This window comes from Ailuropoda melanoleuca, chromosome 3 (genome assembly GCF_002007445.2).
Source record: "Ailuropoda melanoleuca isolate Jingjing chromosome 3, ASM200744v2, whole genome shotgun sequence".
NCBI classification, from domain to species: Eukaryota; Metazoa; Chordata; class Mammalia; order Carnivora; family Ursidae; genus Ailuropoda; species Ailuropoda melanoleuca.
Window position 1 is genome coordinate 108,393,915 of NC_048220.1, and position 20,494 is coordinate 108,414,408.

The following is a 20,494-nucleotide window of genomic DNA, read 5'->3' on the forward strand; positions in this document are numbered from 1 at the left end:
TTGAAATTTAGAATTACGTATAGACATGAAGTAAATCAAACTCTAATTATTGATATTTTTGTGGTAGGTTTGAAATAACATTTTAATTTTTGTCATTAAAATATTTTCCCTGTAATCATGATTTAATTGTGATTCTAATTAAAACTATCAAATTGAATAATTTAGACTTGTGATCTTAGTATATTTTTGTAATCAGGATTGAAATGTTTGAGAACTTAAGATCTACCAAATTTTATGTTTGGTATATTGGTGTTACAAAGAATTTAGTACTTGGAAACATTTGTGGTAAGCAATCAAAGTGCTTTAAAAAGAAAAGTAAATTTATTAAATTTATAAATACAAGTTAAAATTAAAGGGAATTTAACAAATTAAGTTTGTTAATGGGACCAAATGTTAAAGTACAATGATGGGATTTGTTAAGACAAAAGCATAAGGAACAGTGAAGTTTTTACATTTTGCCTTTAGTAATTTCAACATTAGCTTGCAAAAGGAGTCATTTCTTACAAGAATACCAAGAAAACTCACACTCCCCTTGGTATGTACAGACTCCCTAGGTGACCTTATCCATGGCTTAAAAACTACCCAGTGATACTCATATTTATATCAGCACTCCTCTTCAGAACCCCAAACTAATAGGCATCTCAGAGGTAACTAAAATCGAATTCTTTAATTTCTTTCCCATCCAATACCCCCAAACCTTAATTCCTTGGTTGTTAAGGACAGGTTGTTAAGGTTGTTAAAGCCAAAAATCTAGGTGTCATTCTTGATTTCATTTCAGTTGCTAAGAAGACTTATCAGCGTCCGGGCAGGGAAAGAAACGGTCTATTCAAATTGGGTAATTTGAGGAGCTTTCACTAATGAGAATATACAAACGTTTGGACACTGTATGAGGAAACCATCCCTAGTCCCAAAGGAGCAAAACAGGGGAGCCCTTATAGGAACCCAGAGGCAGAGGGGGCTGCGTGGAGGGGCTCGCCTGACGGGGGCTGTAGGTCTCACTCTCAGGGTGCAACCAGCCCTCACTGGCCTGGCAAGGAGGGAGCCGAAGGAATAAACATCCAACTTCATTCTTTCCCCCTTCTCTTACTGGTGCCTCCACTGTGCAATCTGACTAGAAGCCAAGGCTGGGGTGCTCATCTGCGCGCTCCCAACAGGTCAGCCTGTGGGCCCACGGAGCAGGGAGAAGAGTGGAGGCAGGCCGGGCCCGCGCGNTCTAGGTGTCATTCTTGATTTCATTTCAGTTGCTAAGAAGACTTATCAGCGTCCGGGCAGGGAAAGAAACGGTCTATTCAAATTGGGTAATTTGAGGAGCTTTCACTAATGAGAATATACAAAGGTTTGGACACTGTATGAGGAAACCATCCCTAGTCCCAAAGGAGCAAAACAGGGGAGCCCTTATAGGAACCCAGAGGCAGAGGGGGCTGCGTGGAGGGGCTCGCCTGACGGGGGCTGTAGGTCTCACTCTCGGGGTGCAACCAGCCCTCACTGGCCTGGCAAGGAGGGAGCCGAAGGAATAAACATCCAACTTTATTCTTTCCCCCTTCTCTTACTGGTGCCTCCACTGTACAATCTGACTAGAAGCCAAGGCTGGGGTGCTCATCTGCGCGCTCCCGACAGGTCAGCCTGTGGGCCCACGGAGCAGGGAGAAGAGTGGAGGCAGGCCGGGCCCGCGCGCGGAAGGCCCCAGGCACAAAGGCTAGTGACTCTGCAGTGCGTTATTTCTGGAACATAAGCTAAATAGTTCTTTCCCGTGTATTTTCTGCATTGGGTGTCCATTTCCTATTAAATGTGTCTTTGAACTCTACTTTTCTGTGGTTTATGATCCTCTTTCTATTGTTTTGTTTTGGGTTTTTTTTTTTTTTTTTTTTTTGGTGGGAACATTACTGGTGTATCTTAACAGCTAAACCAAATTCCCTTTTTAACTTTTTTTACCCCCCTCTTGAGTAATGATGCCCTCATCACACCTTAGGGTACCACTGTTTGCTGAAATACTCGTCTAGTCAGGCAGAGGTCTTAGAAGTTTAGCCGGAAATTTCGTTAACTAATATGCTTTTTATAGCCAGATAATTTGAATATTAAGTTGTCAGAAGTTGTATTAAACCTAAATGAACATATGTAAAGTATAATTATTAGCAGTTGACATTTTAGTATTGTGTGCTTTGTTTTCTAAATCATCAGCCTTTTTTGAAATCTCATTAATTGTTGGAGTAAAATAAATACTGAGTCTTTTAATCCAAGTGTAGGAAATTCTCAAGCTGAGATTCAGTAGAGTGTTAACGACTGTCACTGAGACATGTCTGTAGCCTCTTGTAGAGACTGTATGAAGTCAAAGACGAGCAAATTCTCTAGTCCTGTCTGTATGACCCCCCGCCCCTTTTAGCTCCTCTTGCCTTTCCATCCTTGGTCTGTGAAAGTTTGAAATCCCTACTTTAACCTGAATTGAAGGGGATTTAGAGTACATCTTTTGCTCCTATTACATCAGATTTTATTGGATCTCTTTTCATTACCTCATTCACTTCTCATTTCTTTCAAAGAAGGACTAGCTATGGTTTACAATAAAAAAATCTAAGAAAGCTTTAAGAAATACATGATTTAACATTGTGTAATGTAGCATTTCAAAAATCTCATTGTTTAAGATTTCATATCATCTGTACTTTTTTGAGGGTGAATAGCAATGTGCAAATTATAGGAAATTGTAAGTTATGGAAAATAGGATTGCAGAGAGATGTGGTGTTTATGTATAGTTGATTTGGAAGTCTTGCTAGTTAAAGTCTCAGGGCAATTTTGTATTCTCTACCATACCCCCCTGCCACCAGATTATGTGACTGTGAGGTCTTACTTTAATACAGACAGAATTAGTTAAGACTGAAATTCTTTGTTTCAGATTCTTACGTAGCAGAGAATCCTTGCATTTTTCTGGTGATGTCTTACTCCCCTTGTGATTCCCAGATGAGTCCTGATCCTCTCAGATACATTTTATGTACTCTTTTGGTGATGAATATTTTATCTCTGCCAACACTGTCTCTAATTTGTCCATGAACAATTCCCTTGGGGACCTTTGTATCCACTATTATTGTAATTATAAAATCGATTCTAACACTAGATTCGAAGAATCATGAGTGTTCCCTTTCCTGCTTCTGGAGAGCCATGGGGAGCTACAGAGTCCATTCAGGTGGAGTCATAATTCCTTGTACAGACTGCCATGAATTATTTCCACAGAGTCACCAAAAAGACAAAATGTCCTTTAAAAAAAAACAAAAAAGACAAAAAACAAAAAACATGCCTTTATCTGATGCATTTCCTTCCAGCCTCCTCCGTATCATTAGTTGTTCTTTAACATGCTTGTTTACTGCAAGCATTCAGATTTTATTCTTTTGGGAAAGCTGAATTTGTCAGCTGAAGACGATGGTTTTTAAAATTTTTTAATTTTTTGCAAACCATAAACATGATTGCTCTTTTTGTGTGTGTATGTTCCAGATGAGTAGTTTTTTGTTGTAACAGTTGCTTCACGATTATGCTGTGCTTTGCAAGCCAGAGAAGGGAGACTGGAAGGATTATACATTAGACAAATATGTTGAACACCGGAATGGTCTATTAAGGAACAAAAACAAAAAACGGCCCAGTCACACATCCTTAGGGGATTTGTGTTTCTAGTGACAAGCTATAACACAGACAACTACCTGATTGAATTTTTGTTTTTAATTAACAAAAGCTACGTGCTATACACATCTCCAAGTCTGCACTGTCCCATTTTCCACTAAGATGCTAAAGTGAAAGGAAAGTGAGAAAATGTAGGTGTGGACATCAGAGGTGCTAGGCATTAGCCCTCTATACATATGCAGCCAGCGCCTACCTTTGTACATGTAAGAACAGAGTGGTCGGAGCATGGAAAGAAAGCAGAGAATGCATGTAGGATAGGAGAGCTGGGAGTGCGTAAGTGGGACATTAAGAGGGCAAACGTGTTTGCTCAGGAAAATCCCAGCCAGATTTTCTACTAGCTTCCATCCTGCCCTCTGCTTTGAGTCAGCTGGACCTCATCTTAGCCATTCCTGAGACTCTGGCATATTCTTTCAGAGTAAATCCATGGAATTGGAAGATCAACAAATGCTATTGTATTTTATGTTCTTTAAATTGTAATAATAGAAAAAGTCTGCTCTCTGTTGGGCCAAAGGACAAAATGTGTAGTTGGTATTGTTTTTGGCTGCCGTACAAATGAATGCTGTATTTGCAATCCCACAGGAGCTTGGCGTCAGGGTTTCCTCCTTTCATTGCTGAAGGTAGGGGACAGCTATTTTTGTTCTCTGCTCCCTGGCAGCCAGGACCCCAGCGTGAAGCCAAGGTTCGTCCAATTGGATGCTCCAGCTTGACGCTCATTGGCACCTGGCTGGTGCAGTCAGAGGTCATTCTTATACCACAGTGGAGTTGGGCGCAGGGTGCCAAGTAGTTAGTACACATGGCAACTCCGAAACCAGCAGTTGCCGCCATGTCACCATGGGCTGCCTTGGCTCTTCTTGTTCTTCAGCTTCTTGTCCATTCTGTGAATTATCAGTATGCTGCTATGTACAACCAGACTCCTCTCTGGTATAAAAGAAAAAGGACCCTCCTTTCAAAAAACACTTAGGATGTTCAATTATCATATTTCCTTGATAGCTTGAGAACTCCTTTGGTAGGAGTTGGTGCCTTATTTGACCCCCCCCCCACACACACACACAAATTGATCAGACTTTATTGTAGTAAGACCCCAGATAAACAGGTCAGGCCTGTAGTTCCCTCTGGTATCTTCACCAGCCTGTTAAATGGGACCTGTATTGTCTAAATGGGGACATAATTTAAGGCATCCGTGCTGTATTTCAGGGAATTAAAGAGAGCAAATCATAAAAATGTTTTTAATATAAAGTCCACATGCTACTTCTAATATTGTGAGGGAACAGAAGATTATTTTTGTTGGTATTTCAGTTTTGATCAGTGATGTGTGGGTGCTGAGAGAAACCTGGTGAAAGCTCCGATGACCTCAAGTGGAGCTGCCTTCATCTGCGTTGAGCCTTTGTGGAGTTTGACAGTGGCTGGCAAGTGCCTCTTTAATGAAACACACCTTTAAATAACTCTCTCCGATTAATTCCAGCTTCTAAAGTGAGAAGATGGCTTGAACTACCACTGCTGCCAGCTCAGCTGTGGATCTGAAATATCCAGCTGTGCCCCCCTCTCCTCACCAGCGCAGACTCTGCAATCAGAATCTGTCTGACACGTGTGTTGATGTGTGAGGCGAGATCACGTCTTGTCTCGTTCACTGTATTGGGTCTTCAGCACTAGACCGGAGTAAACATTCATCTTTGTCAGCACTTAACAGCAGCGAGATCTGAGGATACACAGGGGTTACAGACCCTTTACTCCCTGTTATGCTTTTGTCTAGGTCCACATACACGTAAGGAGGAGATTCACATTCAGAGAATTTGGTTTAGCTGTTAAGATATACCAGTAATGTTCCAAAGCTGTTTCATAGTTTTCTCAGGTGAAGAAAAAAATCCAGTGTGGGTCCCGCTGTACATCATATCATGATCCCTTTTCACAGCTGTTGTTATAGCAAACCAGAGGATGTCTGCATGTCCTTAGTCAGCATTGGCATTTGGTATATCCTATCAGAACTTTGACCAAAGGGATAATAAAATAAATCCAAACCCTGAATTTTCTTTAATTATCAAGAATCCTGATGGGTCAGAAAAATCTGTTCTTCGGAAAACAACTCTAAGTGAGAAATCTAGGAAGTCATGATGGTAATACCTACTGATCGAGCGCTATCTGAGCATGTGGTAGGTAGTACCTCATTGACTGCTCCCAGCAATCTGTGAGATGATCCTGACTTTCTGGATTAGGAAACAGACACCAGTGAAATAACTTCTCCAGATCCCAGTGGGACTCCATTTCAGGCTTGTCTGACCATGCACTTAATAAAGCCCTGTACTTAATCACTGGGGAGCTTATCACCCACGTGGTAGATGCTGTGTCGGCCACTCAAGGTCCAAAGTTGAATTAGAAGTGGTGCCTACATTCAAGTGCTCCAAGTCTGGTGGGGGGAAGATGGACTGGAAATCAACTTCACGGAATGAGAAGTGTTAACGATAGTAGGATAGGAGAGGTGCTAAGGGAGTTAAAGAAGATCATCTAAATCAGTCCGAGGGCACAGAAGTCTTTCTGGTGGGAAAAAAAAAAAGATCATGGAGCTGAATTTCAAAGGGGTGACTAGGAGCCAGCTAGAGGGAGATAGTGGAGAACGATCTGTAGGCAGAGGGCCAACTCCTTGCACTTGCAGCACGGAAGAGACTGGAACGAGACCAGTGCACACAGATCTGTATGATTGCCATGGGGGTCATGAATATGGTGGAAAATCATCTCCTATACCTTATAAACTTAAAATATAACTTTAAATTTTGTGAGCCCCGGTTTAGGTGCTCTACAAACATTACAACCATTGTCTCATGCGATCCCTCAAACAACCATTGGAGACCACAAATGAAGGCAAAGTCCAGATCGTAAGGAGCCTATCTGCTTAGATAAGGAGCTTGGACTTTATCCTGACAGTTCTAAGTGGTCGGGGAAAGATTTGAGATTTTGGGAATGACTTGATGTGTTTAAGAAAGGTCATTGTTAGCATTTTGGAGACTGAATTGAAGTCTGGTAAACCTGCGGTCAGGAGACCAGTTGGGAGAACAGACTGGGTTATCTAGGAGATAGTGGGGATGTTTTGAACAAAGGCTTTAGGGCTGAGAACAGCAGGGAGATCACAGAGACGGAGTGGGACGGTTGAGGAGGAATTGGTGACTGATGGGGTATGTGGGCCTCAGGTCCATCCTCGCAGAGCCTCAAGATTGTTAAGTGAAGGAATGCTCTGTTGTTTCCCCAAATTGGGAAGAGGATTTCCACTGTTAGGGGCTACCAGAAAGCCAACTTGGGTTTGATTTGTTTTGCTCTTTTGTATTACAAGGCTCCCCAGCTCCAGTTTCAGAAGTACCAAGAGCAGAGAGAATTTGCTTTATTAGAATCTGTTCTGGGAATTTTTAGAGGACTTAAACCCACTTGAAGGTCTATTTAGGGAGCCTAGCTCTTTTGAAATGTCTTTATTCCCTGACTTCCTAAGTGTACAAAGTATAGGAAAATGCCCTTGGTAAGGAATACTAATACTGTTTATATATTTTTATGACCCACTTCCCATCTAGAAATGTTCTGTTCAGATAGTGACCAAAAATGAGGTTTGGTACAAAATGCATTAATTCACTTTCAGCTAAATTTTGTATTTCTTGGCTTTTTAGGGGAAAAAAAAGATACATGGTCTGAAACTGACCCAGGTGAAGCCCTAATTTGGGTACATGTGTGAATATACATATAAAGCTTGAATCTTACTACACACAGTCATGCCTGGGAAATTTTCTGCTAGTTTTATTGGATAATTCTGTTATTTTAAAAATCGACAGTTAGAAATGAGATATTCTATCTAGCCATTATAGGAGAAGAATTGCATGGTAAAAATAAGACCTTTATCTTCTACTTAGCTACCTTTTTGAGTTTTAAAAAACAAAACAAAACAAAAAAAACACCTTCTCCTCCTTGACCGATTTTCAATATGAGAAGTCCTGAAATTGTAGAGAGCTAGAAATATAGGAGTGTCTTGAATTAGTGTCTCTTTAAATCTCATTATCAGATACATCCCCTAACTTTAAAACCCTACTTTTGGTTCATCTTGAGGTGCTCGTACCAGGACCGGTGAATGCCGCCCATCAGCGCTTGACTGACGCATGGGCTGGGAGCCACGTGGGTCCCTGGGCTGGCTCAGCGCAGCGGCACTCTCTCCCATTCAGGGTCTCAGATGTCTGCTCCTCTGCAAAGCCGGGAGGCCAGTGTCTGTAGCTGCTAAGCATGAAATCCCCTGCTTCTGTTTGTTTCTTTTGTTGCCACGAGTTAATAGGGACAGAGACAGGAGACAGCCCAGAACAAAGCAGAAATAATGGAGTATTTCACCCCAAAAAGGAATGTGGATTGAGAAATACAAAGGGTAAGGCAAAGACAGACTTAGTGTCCCGAGGCAGTGTGATGTATTGGCCAGAAGCCTCAGCCCTGGGACAATTCCGGGCCAAAGCCTTCCTCAGTGAGCTTGGAGCAGCCCACATGGCCGAAAGGTTTGACCCATCTTCTGTAAAAACAATTATTGTTTTTCCCACCAGGGTCTTAAAGGGCCACAGGATTTTTCACCTTGAAGGTGGACTGCTCTGGTGATGTGGGGAAGAGTCTTCTGCTGGGATCTGCCTGGAGATCAGGGGTCCTCTTCCCAGTCCGTGCTGACTCCCTGCACCTTCCTTCTGTTGCTATAGGTGCCCCTTGAATTTCTATTCTCTTCACTTGTTTGCAAGAACCACTGGTTTATCCCAAGACATTGGGACATACTTGAAATTCATTTTTCTTGCAGGTAGAAGGAAAGGATTAGCTAAGAGATGGCATGTGTATTATAGATTATCTCCTTCACGTGTATTTCCGCACATCCTGGTTTATTCATGTATTTACTCCATACTCTCCCCCAATACAGTTTATTTGGTTGATTATTCGCTTATGTATTTACTTTACTGAGGGATAATTTACATATACCTACATTTTAAGGGAGAAAATTGAGGACCGTTCTTTAGAGATTTTTCTCCCCCTTGCTCCCGTGCTTAGAATCTGAAATCTCTTCAGCCAGCGTGGCCTTCTCTTAATAGACAAGCTTTGTCCTTGCCAGAGGACAAAAAATGGTTAAGTGAAAACAGCAGACAGCAGGGCAGAAAAGCCAGCAGCTCTTCAGGGCTCCCTCGCCTCCTTCCCTGCTCCCTAACAGCCCTGCAGGAAGCAGTTCCTCCAGCTCTACTGGGAGGAAGCTGCGGGTACTTGAGCCATAAACTTGACAGTGCAAGGAAGGAAGCAATGTCAACACTTGCGTCGTCCCCTTCCTCTGCCAGGTGTCTGTTCTCTCACACAGGCAAACTTCCTTAAAGCGCTCTCATTCCCTGGAAACCACGGACACACCCCACTTCTGGGGCTCTGATCCCTGAGTCTGGCTTCGGTGGTACCAAGGCTGAGGGACACGAGTAGGCGCTCTGGAGCCAAGCAGCCTTGGTCGGAGCTCCAGCCCTGTCACTTCTGAGCTATGTCACATTGTCATATCTCTGTGTTCCCTCTATACCAGCTGCTGCTAATGTCTTCTCCACGTGGTGCCCCCTCAGACATTAGTGGCTTCCAGTCCTGGCTCCACTGAGGCCAGTCATTTACCACCTTTGGGCCTCAGTTTCCTTATCTGAAAATGGGAAGCATGTAGTGCCTTTCTCAATGGGTTGTTCAGGGAGTAAGTGAATTAGTACATATGTCACTTTTATCAGATGCTAAATAGTATTAGCGACATTTGGCTTTGTTTTTAAGTTCTGGGGGTACCCATTGTTCCTCGTGTTTTTTTTTCCAGAAGTTTAAGTAGTTTTATAAACCTTATGACACATTTTGATTGTAGTTTCCAAAGACAGACCCACATTTGGCCATTACAGTCTTAGAAAATATTTTAAATCTTACAATTTTAGATATTTAAGTACTAAGTCTTTTATTAATTGGACATGGTTAGTGTTAGAAAACACTTTAGAAATTGACTTCCTTTTAAAAGCTGCTTTCATTGTGAGAGTGAGGGTCAGAATGTACAGGTGCCTCTTTTTGGTTTTAAAACCAGTCTAAGAAATAAATCCACTTCAGGTTATGGGTGAATTGTCTCTTGGTTTTAGATACCAACTAATTGGTGTTGCGTGCATCTGACAAGTATTATGGAGTGCAGTGCCAGGACCCACCCTAGGACTCCACCGAAAGGCTTGGCTATTTGCTATCAAGAAATCTGTGGTTTTTAGTTGGAGAGACCCCTATTTAAATATGGAGGAGATAGTGTGGGGTTGGGGCAGTGACTGCATGGCCCTGGGGAAGTCCCAAAGCTGACTGAAGAACATTTTCCAGCAACTATACAGAGCTTCAATCAAATTGAAATCATACTCAGAATAAAATCATGTATTCATGATGAAAAACAGAGCATTGATTGAAACAAATGCCATGTTCCCAAAGGCTAGGGATTCAGGGACACGGAATGGTAGGAAATCCTGGCAATGCAGGGGCTGGTGCCAGAGGGGGAGGATTGTGAGTAAGACTCAGTCCAGAATTGAGAAGTTGTAGGACAGCTCTGCTCCTCTGCTTTGGTGCGTGGCCACCCTTGGTAACTGTGAAATTAGACTTTATGAATTAAGGAGGAATAATAGGTCTTTGGGTCAATTGTATAATTCTATCATCTACTAATTCTTACAATTAGGAGATGAAACAAAACAAAACACGTGTGGCCTGGTATTTACTGCAGCACTAGAAGTGTGTATAACTGACCCAGAAGTGAAAGAAGGAATTGATTCTCTGCAGGAACCAGAGAAGACTTCTCAGAGGAGGTGCCATCTGAGCAGAACTTTGAGTAGGAATTTGCCAAATAGAGAAGAATGGGAAGAGCCTTCCCTCCCGCAGGCGCACAGTCTAAGCATGAAGTGCCCAGACTGCTGGAGGGGCTAGTGAGTGATTGGGAGGGTAGCCGGGGTCATTAAGGGGGAGATGTAGAGGGAAATGAGATCTACGGTTAAGTGCTGAATTAGTGCTATAATTTATAGTGCCAGTTCATGGAGCAGTTATTCACCATGTACCTATTGTGTATAGTGCTTGACCGGACCTACCAAGACGTCTGCCACTGTCCCCGACGAAAATGGGGACATTTTAAGATCATCTTGCTGCCTCGATGCTAGGCCACCCATCTGAAATGCAAGTTCTCATTTGACCTTCACAATTTAATCTTTGGCACTCCCCCCCAAGTACACACAACCATTCTCTTTTAAGCAAATATTGCTAAAACTTTTGTTTATCTTTTTAGTTAGTCCACCTTTCAGCTACAGGTTATATGATTTATCCAAAGTCTACGACACAGATTTCTGGTGATTCGGTCTCTGCCCTCTCTCAAGACCTTAGTGCACCATGGTTTCCTCATATACAATGTTGGTAGAAGCTTATAGGCACATGCTAAGGGGAAATATCCGGCATCCCAGATACACTGGGTCCTTTTGAAAAGGAACAAGTCATAACAGACCCTATGTGAAAAGACCTGTGAACTGAAGCAGTCTAGACAAGAGACCATGACCTTGGTTGCACACGCGTGCACCCCCCTCCCCCCGCTCCATAGTTACAATGCAGACTCACCCTGTTCTCTATTCCCTGCTGCAAGTGAGGGCCAAGGGTTGTGTGTCTTTAGTGTCTTGGGTTGTAGTAGAAGGGGATGGAGCCTGTGGAAGGTGCTGTGGGCTGGCGAGGGGAAGTCCCGGCATGTGGGCTGCCAGACCCTTGCCCAAGGAAACGATCACCTAGGATACATTAGGATTATAAGCATCCTGATGAACAGTTATTTATTTGTATGGTGCCTTTCTTGTAGCAAAATGCATTGAACTGATGCCTCGTAACATCCTCCCGAAGAAAGGAAGTGGCAGATAGTGTTAAAACGTTACTGGTTAATCATGGGGAAACTGAAGCATGGATAGGTTTATGGAGCCTGAACAGTTACACAATGCCTTAGTGTCTGGCCTGGGAATGAAGCCTGAGTTTGCCGCTTGCTGTCAGGACTGCCGACGGCATTGTGTTTAGCATTGTACCACAGTGAAAGGGGCTTACTCTTAACAATGCGAGAGCTGCTTTAGGAGACAGACACAATGAACTTTGGTACAGTATAGTCTAGAGGCCAAAATGAGTAATTTTCAGTAAATTGACTATGAGATCCAAAGCTTCATTAAGTTTTAAAATGAAAAACAAGTGAAGACTGTACAGTTTTTAGGAACTGACTCAAAAAACATGAACATTCTTTTCCCGTTTGAAATAGCATATTTTTAAAAGCCTTATTTTGTTGGCTCAAAATCTGACACTATTCCTGCCAAGCATAGGATTTATTTATTTCAAATAAATATTCAAAGGTTCTGTGATTTATTTCAAAGATTCTGTCTTGTAATGATTGTCAATCTAACCTTTATGCCTTTTATGTTCCAAAATACCTGATTTCCATAGACTGTGTTTGTGGGGGGTGGGGTAGGGGAAGGCTCTTGTTTTATTCAGATTAAGTTTGGGTTCTTCCAGAACAGTTGAAAATACAGAGCCTGGAATTCAGGAAAGAGATCGGTGGGGGCGGGGGGGAGAGGAGAGATATCATGTTAGGTGTCTTAAACATCACTGTGGAGAATTTAGAGAGAGGCGATGAAACATACGTATGGATTGTGGTGTCACTGCTAAATTGCTATTCATGCCCAAAGTGTCTTAGTGACCTAGAGAAAATTAACAGGTGATCTAGATATTAATGAGTTTGGCTGCAAACGTTTTTACGTTCTGGATTTTAAAAAGAGCATGAAGGTGAAATTTTGGAACTTCAAAGTATGTTGAGTAATATTGGTATATGAATAACTTAAACAGGCCAATATAGCGATCACCTGCAATTTTATTTTGTATTTAAGATTTGGTTGTTCAGGCCAGGAGAGTTTGGGCCAGTGTCCCTCCAGGAGATAGTCTGAGGGAGAAGAGCTGAACAAGAAAGGGGCAGTGGGGAGCCAGGGTCTTCCCCTTCTTTCCCCAGTGAAGATCAAAGTAGCCCAATGAGAGAAACCACAGTGTGATTAGTGGTGTTGCCTGACGTAGTTGAACATGGCAGAACTCTCCCAAGTGAATAGCTGCTAGCCAGTGGTCCTCTTTGAGGGAACACAGGTATATATGCATGTACGTGCATTTGCATATATGCGTCTGCTTCTTCGAAAAACTCACCATGAGTCCAGCAGACTCAGGGATGAAGTGTGCAAGAATCACGCTATCAGCCAACCTTCCTGCGAATCCAGGATGTGATGTGTTGGCATCTAGGGTGCTCTTTATAGTTGTGGCCATTAATCTTGTAAGAGAAGGCATAACGGACTCAATGCCAAAGAGCAGCAGCTAGTGTGAGGGAGTAGGAGGGGCTGCTGTACGCACGCAGACTGAAATAATTAGGGCTCCTCAGGCTTGAAAAGACGAGTGGAAATAAGATTAGAGTTTAGTAAATTTGTGAAGAATATGGATTAGATGATCATAGAAATGTTTACCAGAAGTAGGCAGAACCTCTTAAAAGCTGAGAAGTGAACTGAGGACAAAAAAAGCTCTGTTATACCGGGAAAGTAGACCCTGTTCAGCAAAATTACTCTTGAAAACTAGACTTGAAGGGAAGTGAAAGGGTCAGGGGTTACTCTTCTTTTGCTACTATTTTCTTGAAATATGAGGGGTCCACGAGAGAATAGATGAAGCTTCCTAGTAGTTTTTACATTTTCTTTTTTCTTAGGTGAAATGTCAATGTCGTGAGTTCTTCATTCAGTATTTATTCATTGAAGGTAGAGTCTGTGCTGTGTCTTCTGCTAAGCCCTGGGGACACTGGGATGAAGATGGAAAGAGGTGGTTTAGTGGTGAATAGGAAACTGTAACAGTTGGTGTGATGACTTGACAAGCGTGCCGTGAGAGCTTGACACAAATTGCTAACATTCTCCAAGGATCAGATCAGGTGCCCCTGGAGAAGGTGCTGAAGCTGAGACCTGAAAGCTGACAAGTTCACTGAGCCAAGAGCTAGGGGAAGAGGGAATGGCATCTGGGAGTGCCTGGAGGTGCAAGAGGGTCCACGTGGCTGGGGGCAGAGGAGAGGCAGGAGTGAGTGGAGAGGGATGGGAGAAGAGGCGGGGCGGGGCGGTTGGTGGAGCAGATTATGGAAGACTTTGTAGATCATAAGGGTTTGGACCCTAGAACAGTGGGAAGTCACTGAAGGGGGTTAAGCAGAGAAGATCAGATTTTGTTTTTATAAACAATCATGGTGGCTGCCATGAACAGAGAGGTCAAGAGTAAATATACTGGGACCAGCGGGAAAATGTTGGCGTTGTCCAGGTGATGGTGGCTTGGACTAGAGAGAAGTGGACAAGTTCTAGAGCTATTTCAGAGGAGGTACAGACTGGACTTGTTGACTAACTAGGTAGAAGTATGAGAGAAAACTAGTCAAGCTTGACTTGTGAAAGCCAATTAGGCCTCAGATCTTATCTGAATGAGAATTAGCACAGAGTTTTTGTAGGTCTCTTCTCTCATGATCTCCAGATGATCTAGAGTCAGGAGGTTTCCCTCCCTCTCCCGCTTTTTCTCTCCTGAATTATCGAGGACCTAAATGTTTCAGGCTCTACAAGTCAGCACATAATTGGCCCCTAATAAATGAATGTCAAGTAAGTAGAAAGATCATAAACTACCTAATTTCCAGTTTCCTAAATCTCCCTGCCTTTAACTCTTGCAGAGCAAACAGTTTCTTGCCGTGCCCAAACTGCACAACAGTTCATGGTAGCCTGAGGTCTGTTGACCTGAAACAGAATTTGGCACAGGTCAAAATGGCAGTGATACGTACAGGGACTCCGTTGAATGATTTGTAAAAGCTTTTTATTTTCAAGGAATACCAGAATTGGAAGACGAATACAAAGAGTTTTCCTATGTCTCTCCGCTTCACCAGTCATTAACATTTTACCACGTTGGCCTTATCACACTCCTCACCATATAGAGTTGACGATGGACACAGATTTAGAAATTTTCTTAACCTATTAATTATGGACGTCAAGACCCTTCATCTCTAAATACTTGGCTAGTATGTGTTTCCTCAGAGCAAGGATTTTCCTTTTATTAAGCATAGTACAGTGATTAAATTCAGGAAGCGTTACCTCATGCAACACTGTTATCTATCGTGAGGTCTCTAGTCAGCCCTCGCCTGCTGTCCAAATGTCACTTCTGCCATTTTCCTCTGCCTGTTCCACGGATCCAATTCAGAAGGCATTGCATTTGATTATCCTGTTTCCAGTCTTCTCCAACCTAGAGTAGTTCCTCAGCATTTCTTTGCCTTTTAAGACATTGAGATTTTGGGGAATGGGCCAACTGTCAACTCCGTGGAATGCTCCATGTAGTGGTTTTGTCTGAAATTGTCTCATGCTTAGATCCAGGCTGTGCATTTTTGGCAGGAAGGCTGAGCGAGGATGTCGTGCCCCTCATGGGGTGCCTGTCACAGCAGGAGGGGAGCCGTGAGGTCTTGTTCCTGGGGATGTTAACTTTGTTCACTTTGTTAAGGTGGTGTCTTCTGGGTTTCTCTACCTTGAAGTTACCTTTCTTCCTTAAGATGAATAGGTTATTTAATTACTTCTTCATACTTAGTCATTGTAAATGTTACTAAGCTTTGTGTCTAGTCTTACTTAAAAGAGCCCCATTTCCCCCCTCTTTTGGCAGTGTTTTAGAGCACTCTGCTGCAAGGGACCACCGCCCGCACGCCCTGAATATGACCTGGTTTGCATAGGCCTCACAGGCTCTGGCAAGACCAGTCTGTTGTCAAAGCTCTGCAGTGAAAGTCCTGAGAACGTCGTGTCAACCACAGGTGGGTACTGTGCCAGGGTTCTACCCCTTTCTCTTTCTCCCCCCCCTCAGATGTTCTGGTTTCTTATGCTATTTGTGGGACCGCTCCCTTCTATTTTGGTTAAATGCTTCAGTCAGTTTATTTTGGGGTGTTCTGTTTTTCAAACTAGAGTGTGGGGGGTAGTGGCATTAAATTTCTTTACCCTCTATCCCTCTAGTTATTTCAGTGCCACTGGACAAGTCAGGCTCAGAGAATATTAGTACAAACTAATGCTGAAACCTGGAATTCTAGTTCTGTTACAAAACGGCTCCATCTCAGGCTCACTGAGTGCTAGTCCCCCTCGAGGAGTCACCCTGGCCTACTTGTGTTGGTCATAAGCTTCCTAAATAGTTCAGCTGATGGCCTGAATCTTCTTTCCTCAGAGTTCCTGTCTGGAGGAGAGTCAGTGCAGGAATCATTGTTCAGGTTATGTTGTCTCTAGGCATGGCCAAGAAGTCAGTCTAGGCAGTGGTTCTCAATCAGGAGAGACTTTGGGTTGTCACAACTAGGGGAGGGGGCTACTGGCTTTTCTTGAGTGAATGCCAGGGCTGCCACCAAACATCCCACGATGAGTAAGACTGGCCCTCACCACAGGGAAGAGGGAGTGAGAGCGCAGTTAGTGGCTGACTGGGTTTAGAAGGTGAGCAAGAACGAAGCCAAAGATGACCAAGAAGAGCCTTACCTCAGTTAGGGTCAGGACTTGCCATCAAGTAAGTTGGGGTTTTAGAACTTTGCAGATTTTAGAATTGTAGATGAGAAACTGTGGACTTGTAAAGCAATAGAGATGTAGCGTCATTAAAGGATGAAGAAAAGCGGGGCCATCAAGTAAGTTGGGGTTTTAGAACTTTGCAGATTTTAGAATTGTAGATGAGAAACTGTGGACTTGTAAAGCAATAGAGACGTAGCGTCATTAAAGGATGAAGAAAAGTGGAGTGCCTGGTGGATCAGTCGGTTAAGTGGTCGATTCTTGATTTTGGCTTAGGGTCCTGGTCCTGGGAACAGGCTCCCCACTCAGTGGGGAGTCTGCTTGGGATTCTCGCTCTCCCTCTGCCCCTACACAACCCCCCACAAATAAGTATATTTTAAAAAATAAGTTAAAATAAATAAAGGATGAAGAAAAGAGTAAGGTGTTCATGATAATTGGTGAGATGACAGAGGGTGAGCAGAGCTCAAGACTGGCCTTTCATATGAAGCCAGTTCTGACTATTTTCCTTTTCCCCAAGACAGAACTGAGCACTCCCTTCTCCCCCAGTGTACATGATCCATATTGCCATCCATTTAGTGCCTACAGCACTGCTGTCTGCATTTCTGTCCCCCAGCCTGGGGTGTAAGCTCCTAAGGGCAAAGATAGCACATTTCATTTGGCTTTATACACCCAGAACCTAGCATAAGGTTTGGTCATAGCTCCAGATGTTTTTTGAGTGAATAGGAGGCAATAGTAACTTGAATTGTTTTTGCATAAAGTATCATACCTCTGTGAGCCTTATAATGGCCTTACATGGCAGGTAAGATTTTTTTTTTCTCCCGGATTCTGTCTTTAAATCATCTGAGGCTCAAAGGTGTGGTGATGTACCTGTTGTTACACAGCTTGTGATCAAGTAGTGATCAAGGAGGGTGCCAGTTCAAGTCTTCAAATGAAGTTTAGCAGTACCTAAGGCTTAGGATTTGCGATGAGAGTAGTATTTGCTAATTGTTGGTAAAATTGTGGATAGCTTTTGGAGAAATGGGTTATGAAATTATACAAACCTTATTAACTTAGTAATTCTTTCCAAGCAAAACACCCTTTCCTAAAATGTGTAAAAGTAATACAAATGTATTGTTCTTCACTTAGCAGAGGTATAAATCAGAAGCACTGTAGCTAGAAAAGCAGTTTTGAATTGAAATGTAAAAAATTATCTGTAAATAATACTATAATTATTTGTAAGTTATAAGTTTTATATCTTTATTAAATTTTTAACATGTTCTTTTACTGGAACCAATAATGACATTGTGTGCTAGTGGATTTTTCTGATCCATTAGGTATTAAGTTGCCTAACATTTTGGGTATCAAGCTTCTATGAGTTGTCATTATTCTGAACCAGGCACAGCACGGCAAGAAGTTTACACCCAGGTTAGGAAGATAAGTTTTCTAATGACAAACAGTTGATGCTTGTTGCATGTTTAATATTAATACATGCCAGGTGCTAAGACAGCATGATATGTGCTATACTTGATGATAAAAATGAGAAAGCTAAAAGGGGTCATTTCTAGTATGAGGAGTCAAAGAAAGCATACAGGATGTTATATTTTGAGAAGGGCCTGGTGCTGACTAGTACCTGAGCAGAGAGGAGTAGAGTGAGGAGAGGAAGGGTAGGAAGCATTCAGAGATAAGAGATCTTACTGGGTTGAGGCAAGGGCACGGAGGTTACGGTGTGTTGTGACCTGACACTGAAGGGGTTTCTGAGAGAGATCTGTACCGTGGAGAGTGGATCTTGTAGGGACTGTGATGGGGGGCTGGAGAGTTACAGGCAGGTATATTGATCCTGTAAGAGTGACAGTCAAATTGCGTAATACAGAGGAATGGAAGAGTTAAGAATCAAATGTGCCTTAGGTTCTAGCCTAGTGATTGAGTGAATTGTAAAAAGTAGGGAGAACCTGACAGGCGATTATTTTTTTTTAAAGATTTTATTTATTTATTCGACAGAGATAGAGACAGCCAGCGAGAGAGGGAACGCAAGCAGCACAAGCAGGGGGAGTGGGAGAGGAAGAAGCAGGCTCATAGCGGAGGAGCCTGATGTAAGGCTCCATCCCATAACGCCGGGATCACGCCCTGAGCCAAAGGCAGACGCTTAACCGCTGTGCCACCCAGGCGCCCCCGTGACAGGCAATTTTAAGATAAATGATGAATTTGGCTTTGGACAAGCTCATTTTGAGGTATTGGCAGTACTTGCAACAATGGTCCAAATGCCAAAATACAAGGTGACTAGAGAAAGTTTGGATCTGGATTTGAGAGACAACTGACTTGTGGGTTTGGAGATTGTCGAGGAATGATGGGTGGTAGAAGGAAGAAGGGTGCTACACACCAACTATGTTCATCCCTTCTTCCCATGTTTGTTGAATACCTATTACATGACTGCCACTGATTTAGGCACTGAGTATGCATTAACAAACATTGGAGCTTACATTCTAGCATCTGCATTAGACAGGGAATCTAAGCTAGGCTGTTCTGTATGGTATCATATAGTCGTATATGAATAAGAGGCCAAAAGAACTAGAGTTAAATAATCATCACTCTTAAGTCTAAGAAAGGGCTATTGGGTGTGGTGACATTATGGTCATTACAGTTTCTGTGCAGAGTATTAGTCAAAACCAGCCTGAGCAATGAGGGATTGGGGAGCAAGTAGAGGAAATAACAATGTATATAGACTGTCCTTTTCACTCCTTGGCCCCTTAGCTAAGACTGCACATGGACTACTCTTTGAAGAAGGTAGACACCAACAGAGGAAGCAGTGTCCGGGAAATTGGTTTTACAAGGCTAGGTGCTGTGTGGGTGTGCTGGTGGATGGAGGTATTAGGGTGGTGGTCGGAGAGAAGGCAAGGTGAGGATACTCAGCAGAGGCAGCGATAGCAAGAATGGGTGAGGATTTCTGATTCTGTCAAGACAGAATAATTGGAATGGGTTTACCCTTTCACTTGAAATAACTGGGGGTGGGGGCTGGGGGACAGACAAAATATGAAACTGATTTCAAGAACATGAATATGAAGCAACAAAGTATAGTCATCCCTGAGAGATGAGAAACAAATGAGCTAAGCCCTGCATTTGCCCCAGCTTCCGTCCTTGAGAGAGTTCCTCAGCTATGGCACACTTCCAGGGGGAACTGAGGTGGAGTTCAGTGGACTCCCTACATTGAGATGGAGAAAGAGTTGGAGAGACTGAGGAAGCTAGGGTTCATGGGGCACAGTAATGGAGAAGAAAGAGTTGTACAGAGAGAGAACCCTGAGATCTACAGAGGGTCTCCCTTGAGTATCCAGGATGCTTAGTGGTTAGCCATGTTCACACAAGACTAAAAGTTACGGCTGTTGCCACTAGCTAGATTGGAAAAGTCATAATTCACAGGTACTGGGCAGAGTACTCAGGAGGGTCTTGCCTTAGGAATCAGCCCAAAACTGAGCACTGCTCTAGATTCACCTAGGAAATCATATTAACAAAACCGAAAGTTCAGACAGTTTCCTACTAACTTTAATGCATCCTAGAACAAAGCTGTAGGAGACTTACAGAAAACAGAATTACCCAGCACTTAGGGCAAAATTCACAATGTTGGACATTAAAATATTACCAGCCATGAAAAAAGCAGGAAAACATAAATATAATGGAAAGAAAAATCAATTGAATCTGACTCAGAGCTGACACAAAGGGCTTAGCAAAGAAAGACTTCAAACTGTTACTATAACTGAATTCCGTCTGTTCATACAGTTAGGTAGAATCATGGAAGATTTTTAAAAGACCCATATAAAATTTCTGGTGGCGAATACTACAGTATCTGAGACGGAAATATGCACGAAATAGGATTCACAGCAGACTACACATTGCAGAAGTAAAGAGTAATAACCTCAAAGGCCATTAGTATTAGAGACTATCCAAAGTGTTGAGAGAGGGAGAAGAAAATGGAAAGTGTGAAAAGCAACATGAATTGTGAGACAATTTCAAGTCCCCAAACATGGGTCTTTGGAGTCTGTGAGGGTAAAGGATGGAGAGAGGGACAGAAAAAAATATTTGAAGAAATAAGGTCTGAAATGTATTTAAAATTAAAACTATCAACAACAAATCCAAGAAGCTCATTTCAACCTCAAAAGTGAGGTAAAAACAAACTACAACAAAGACATAAAGTTTCTCAAAACCAGTGATAAAGTGTGATGATTAATTTTATATTGTCAGCTTGGCTGGGCCAAGGTGCTCAGGTATGTGCTGAAGTATTATCCTGGATA

General features: G+C 42.6%; 1 protein-coding gene across 4 annotated transcripts in view; it reads left to right on the plus strand.

Annotated features, from left to right (window-relative positions):
* Window positions 1–20,494, plus strand: part of ARL15 (ADP ribosylation factor like GTPase 15) — a 431,154-nt gene that overhangs the window by 130,772 nt on the left and 279,888 nt on the right. For all 4 annotated transcript variants that reach the window (XM_034656932.1, XM_034656931.1, XM_034656933.1 and 1 more), the window contains exon 2: window positions 15,367–15,511. In XM_034656932.1, the coding sequence (XP_034512823.1) occupies window positions 15,367–15,511 (145 nt within the window). The remainder of the gene's footprint in view (window positions 1–15,366; window positions 15,512–20,494) is intronic.